Below are 5,626 nucleotides of genomic sequence, written 5' to 3'. Positions count from 1 at the left end.
TATGAAACTCAATGTAGAACCTGACGCAACTTAAATAACATTCTTGAAATTTCTGAAGGATGGACTCGTCACTCGTGTAATCCGATTTACTATAAAAAGTAAAGCTGTATTGATTCAAAGTCCAATCAGTCCAAAATTTCAGGGAGATTTAACTATGAATGTTAACTGCCAAATCCAAGAATACATGATCCCCAAAGCACAGTATATAGAGATCAACATAAGGGGAGCGAAAGCAAGCTTGTCACCCAGAAGCAAAGGGTGTAAAAATTGACCCCATATCTCTACAATTACAAGACCAACCAAATACATCCTCTCAATCCAGCCAATAACAAAACCACCATTGGACTTATGTTGATCCACCTTTTTCTCGGTATGATGACCAGTTGGTGCTCTTGCTGTTTCAGCACCATCAGGAAATTGCGCAGAGAAGCCAGACCACATCAAAATCGAGTGAAGCAGCAGCAAAAGAACTTTGATAGGATACTCTTGTGCCTCAAATAGTAGTGGAAATAGTGAATAGCAAGACACTGCGCGCACAAAGTTACTTAAGTGAATCCAAAGAAGTTTGGCATCCAAAAAAGTTTCTGATACAAGGTCCAAATAGCAGAAAGGAAATTCTTCATGGGAACACCCATGTCCCTAACTAAAATTAACTACTTAGAGGTCCTTGACCATTGAAAACACACAAGTCTATTAACGAAGGGACCTATGTGTCTCGCATTTTCAATGGTCAGAGACTACTGAGTCATTAATTTTGGCTAGAAACTTATATGCATCCTAGCGAAAAATGGTCAGAGACTTATTTGTCTTTTACTCTTTCTATTTTGGAAAACAAATGAAGGAGCATTAAAACTTCAAAAGGATACCTATTGACAGCAAAAAGTAATGTTTGGCATCTTCCAAGGTTTGTACTGCTACAATGGCAAGCGGTATTACAAAATGTAATGATGCCTTCTCATGCACATGCCACCCGAAGAGAAAACCACAGGTATAAGCATAGGCTACCCATCTACTAATCATCTGGGGTTTTGGATCTTTCCAAGCTTTGAGAAGACACGGAGATAAGGCCAGTAGAACCATCATAAAGGTCACTAATGGGGTGACCTGCAGATTGGTTAATAGAAAAATGAATGCTTCCTTGATAAAAATTTTTGGAAATTGAGAAGCAAATAGGCGTGACTAAACATGGCTGTTATATTATATCATAGTCCGAGATTCAAACAAGTTATCAACCCCATGTGCTCATGCCAATTGGACAACAGCATCTTGGAAGTTGCAATGGCTAGCACTGGATGTGTAATATGTAAAATGCCAATATTATGCATCTCTTCCCAAGTCCCATTTATAACGTTTAACAAATATAACATCCTATGTTGGATCGGTCTGGATTTTGAGTTATGTTCAGCTTGCTATATGATGCTTCCTAATTATAAGTCCCAGTTATAATGTTTCACAAATATTACATCCTATGTCGGATCTATACCTATATTTTCTTAGGAAACAGAATAAGATTCACTCATTCAGTCAGCTACATTATCCATAATATTGTATATAAATTTCAAATAAAAGTATCTAACTGTAGCTAGGTCACATGTGTGCGACTTTTGAGGTTGAAGTGATATCACAGAACCCTCCTACTTCTACAAATCACACAATCAGGTTAATGGGAGCATCCACTAGTAATGCACTTTCTCAGTATGATAAGAAACATTTATTCAGAAAACATAAACATTACCTGAGGTAGTACAGAAAAAGGGGAGGAATCCCCCACTAATCCAGCAGTAAACGTAGCAGTTGGTGTCTGGACATTAAACCCTAGTCTTCTGAGTATGAAAGCAAGCCCTTTGTCAGACATGATATAGAACACCCAAAAATTTGGGGCCCAATATGCATGGCAAAGTCCCCTGCCAAATGGAAACAATCGTCGAATGACTTGTATCTGCAATTTATTATTTGAAAATCAATAAGAAAATCAATAATACGAAGAGTCAAATGAAAATATGTTCACTTTTACACAGAAATTAATAACTTAAAAATAGATGAGGAAGTAAATACTAAACAGAAGAACTTGATTTCCTATATGATGTTCACGGCTGTAGGAGCATCCAATTGTTTACTATTCCTGGATAACTTAAGTTGAAAACTACAAACATCAATTTAAAATTCCAAAATTTAGAAAATCAACAAAACAACAAAATATCAAGTGACACTTTAACAAAATAGTAACCAAATTCAAATTGGTCAATTGAAAGGATTTCAGAAAAATAGGAAAACCAAAAGCATAGGGAGCAAACTGATTGGCAAAGATGTACTAAGAATGTCAAAGTCATATTATAATACCTGTCCAAGGTGGAAAAATGGACCAAATGCAGCTGCAAACACTGCTGCAACCATACCTCCCATAATCAAAAGTCGAGTGAAGCCTCTCCCTATTCCACCCCGACAGTAGTGCCTCAACAAATAAACAAAATAAACAGGTGCTGCCACTGCAAATAAATGTTTTAAGCACAAGAGGACAGCGAAAAAGAACCCTCCTAACAAATCCCTCCCTTCCTCCAAATATGAGAGTGAAATCAACAAAATCCCAATGAGAAATCCATTGTACTGGAAATGCACATGGTCCACAATAAAAAGCATTGGAGACCAAATAGCTGATAACCAAATCAGCTTTTGTTTTCTTGAATCCAGATTCCGAGTAAGTCTGTAAACCCCATAGAGAAGGCACAGATCAGAAAGTATTACTGTCCCTCTTTGGAAATAGACAACTGTGTTTGCGCTATAATTCAGGCCCTCCTGAAGGTGCACTATTTTGGGATCAATGAGGTGGGCAAACATGGATAGGAAGTGTTCGAAATGAGCAAAGAACGGTGGATAATCAAGTGTCCATGGACTGGTCTCATCAAAATACCATTGGGAAAGAGGCAGAGAGTGAGTCACAGCCAGCCAATTGCGGTGCACCTCAAAGTCTGTACTGCGGTAGGATGGGAAAAGTAGAACTTTTATGCAGGCAGCTACAAGATAGAACCACCATAGAGTTGCTTTTGTGCAACCAGAATTTTGAACACCTTTAGAGCTTAGTTTCTGTTTTCCCATGCCAGAAGATAAGAGTGAAAGAGGGAAACTTAATGGAGAAACCCAAAAGTACTGAATTTTGTATCAATGCAGAAACCCAAAAGTGCTGAATTTTGTATTCTTAAAAGAGTGCTTGCACAAGATTTCAACCCAATATGAGGACCATGCAGATACAAAACATAATCCTTCTGAACTCCCTGCACGAAAGTCAGCAGAGTTACCAAGAATATATATAGGAGAATCCTTTACGCAAAGACTATTTGCATAGAAACAGTTAGGAATCTACAATAAACTCCTTTATTTGCATTAGTAACAGGTAGGAACCATTGATTTGGCTATGTGACATCGAATAGGGCAGGGCAATAAATCTGCAATACATGACAACATTTTATCTGTTAAATCAAGAGTCCACGTATTAGAAGGAAACTAGAGTCACTAGGCTAAACTAAAAAAGCTACGAGAAAATAATCCTGTTCCACAAATAGATTTAAAACTGAGTTTGGTAGATGGATTAATTTTCCTGGGAATCTTGAAAAATATGTCTGGGAATGAAGATTTCAATGTGTTGGTAGACACTGATACGCCAAGAATATCAAACAATTTTCCAAAAATATCCTAATAATTTAACAAAAATAACTTTATTAACTCAAAACTAACAATTTTAACTTAAAAATTAACACTTTTGGTAGAAAAGCTAACACTTTAGTTTAAGAACTAAAATTTTAAACTCAATGTATACACTCCAACAGTACTTAAAGATGTAGCACATCGATTGTCACTTTGGTAATGAAGATCCTATCCTACTATCCTACTTCCTACTCTAAAAGCCAGCATGCCTTCATTTTCTTTCCCGCATCTTTTGTTCCACCATGAGATGCATGTATTTTTATGATGCCCTTCATCATATATATAGCTTTCATCATTCTTTTCAAAGCACATGGTGTGCAGAAGAAAAAATGGTACTATGTTCCCACCCAAAGTTGCGATGGTTGAATTTCTGTAATCTTCATATGATATTCTCAATTACTCACAAAACCAAATATACACCACCAATTACTGAAATTCAACAATGGAACACAAGAATGGGGCTACTAACAAAACAAATTCCAACCTTAAAGAGGATTAAAGAATGAAAATCAAAACCATAAAATAAAAGAGGAGCAGCTCAAGTTTCGGATGCAATAATCACATATGAGCATTTGTATTCAGCAAAATCAAATCACAGATCAAGTGTAATTCCAGAATCTAAAATCCTGTAGAAATCAGAAATTCCACGATAGAAATTTCAAGAGCAATTCCATGGCTCAATAAGTCAGAAATTTTCAAAAGAGAGAAACAAACATTGTAGAATTACCAATAGAAATCCAGAATCAGTCTAACAATACTCCGATTAACAGGCAAGGGACGACGTGACCGGTGGCGATTCGACTCAGCCACAGATGAAGGAGATCGTCGCGGATAAGAGGAAGCTAAGGTGCGAGCCTCAAGCGCTGTAAAGACCGCCGCCGCCGCCGAATCGCAAAACCACGGGAGAGGAAGACTTTGGCGTTGATATGATTCTGATCTGGTGAGACGCCACTTCGGGGTACGCCGTGAAACCAGAGATGACGACTCTGCGAGCCTGTGAGCGGTGAGGAGGGACGGCGACAGCCGGAGAGAGACAGAAGCTGACGGCGAGAAACGGACTAACGGAGGTCGGAGGGAGGGAGGGAGGCAATGAGGGGCGAGGCACTGTCCACTGTGGACTGAGGTAGCAATGGCCCAGTTGGGGCCTTGGGGCAGAGTCTATGGGTGTGCATGGCCCGCTCGGCCTGAGGACCCGGTTCGGTCCCAAACATTTTAGAAGATATTTTGGTATGATTTTATTGGATTTAATGTCGGATAAGAATCTTAAAAATAGACTTGGTCATTATTTTGGGTTAGATCCGGGCCATGGTTCGGGTCATCCAAAATCGACCCGATGGCTTGGTCATCATACATAATTAATATTTTGTTTTATTAGCGATGGATGATGTTTATTTTTATGTGGAATTTAAATATTGTAAACCTTAATATTTTGTGTTATTAGTTATTATAAAACTATAAGTTAATGTTTTATGTTTAAAATGTATTAGATTTTAGACTAATGCATAATATTGTGTTATTTATATTGATTTAAATATTTGGTGTTATTAGACAATATTAGTATTGATTATGGTTATGCTTTAATTTTAGAGAAGATTTGGTTCTTGTTATATTTTTTTAAGTGAATTTTATCATGTCAAATAATGATTGGAGTCTTAGAAATTTGGATATTTTCACATGCTAACTTATAAGAAGATATCAAGGTAATGTAATGTTAACGGCCCGGTTTTTATCCGATATAATCGTGGCCCGAAAGTGTATAAGTTTTATCGAGTTTAGGGTCGGGTTCGAGTCTAAAAAATAAGTCCGGTATATATTTTAAGTTAGATTTAGGTCACATCAAACTCGATTTTACTCGGCCAATACACACCCGTAGGAGAGACCGAGTGCGTGAAAGCACGCGTAGGCCATGTTTGGTAACGCCAAAATA

General features: G+C 37.6%; 1 protein-coding gene across 3 annotated transcripts; it reads right to left on the bottom strand.

The window, feature by feature from the left end:
- Nucleotides 36–4,843, bottom strand: LOC107638251 (probable dolichyl pyrophosphate Glc1Man9GlcNAc2 alpha-1,3-glucosyltransferase). Of its 3 annotated transcripts, XM_016341430.2 has the most exons (6): nt 4,427–4,843; nt 3,359–3,440; nt 2,341–3,269; nt 1,736–1,939; nt 867–1,104; nt 108–527 (listed from the first exon to the last, which is right to left on the bottom strand). In XM_016341430.2, the coding sequence occupies exons 3-6, from the start codon at nt 3,091–3,093 to the stop codon at nt 139–141; spliced, it is 1,584 nt and encodes a 527-aa protein (XP_016196916.1). In that variant the 5' UTR covers nt 3,094–3,269; nt 3,359–3,440; nt 4,427–4,843; the 3' UTR covers nt 108–138. The 3 variants fall into 3 exon arrangements, with proteins under 3 accessions (XP_016196919.1, XP_016196916.1, XP_016196918.1); XM_016341433.2 differs by lacking the exon at nt 3,359–3,440 and having other exon boundaries at nt 36–527; XM_016341432.2 differs by lacking the exon at nt 3,359–3,440 and having other exon boundaries at nt 2,341–3,260.

Source organism: Arachis ipaensis, chromosome B04 (assembly GCF_000816755.2).
Source record: "Arachis ipaensis cultivar K30076 chromosome B04, Araip1.1, whole genome shotgun sequence".
Classification (NCBI taxonomy): Eukaryota; Viridiplantae; Streptophyta; class Magnoliopsida; order Fabales; family Fabaceae; genus Arachis; species Arachis ipaensis.
This window is presented reverse-complemented; position numbering and strand designations above follow the sequence as displayed.

What these genes read in the sequence shown, in the direction of transcription:
- LOC107638251 (XM_016341433.2), bottom strand. Translation starts at nt 3,093, where the DNA reads ATGGGAAAACAGAAACTAAGCTCTAAAGGTGTTCAAAATTCTGGTTGC. An exon ending in CTTTTTCTGTACTACCTCAG is followed by an intron (nt 1,105 to 1,735) that starts GTAATGTTTATG and finishes ACCAATCTGCAG; the next exon opens with GTCACCCCATTAGTGACCTT. An exon ending in TTACTTTTTGCTGTCAATAG is followed by an intron (nt 528 to 866) that starts GTATCCTTTTGA and finishes TTGTGCGCGCAG; the next exon opens with TGTCTTGCTATTCACTATTT.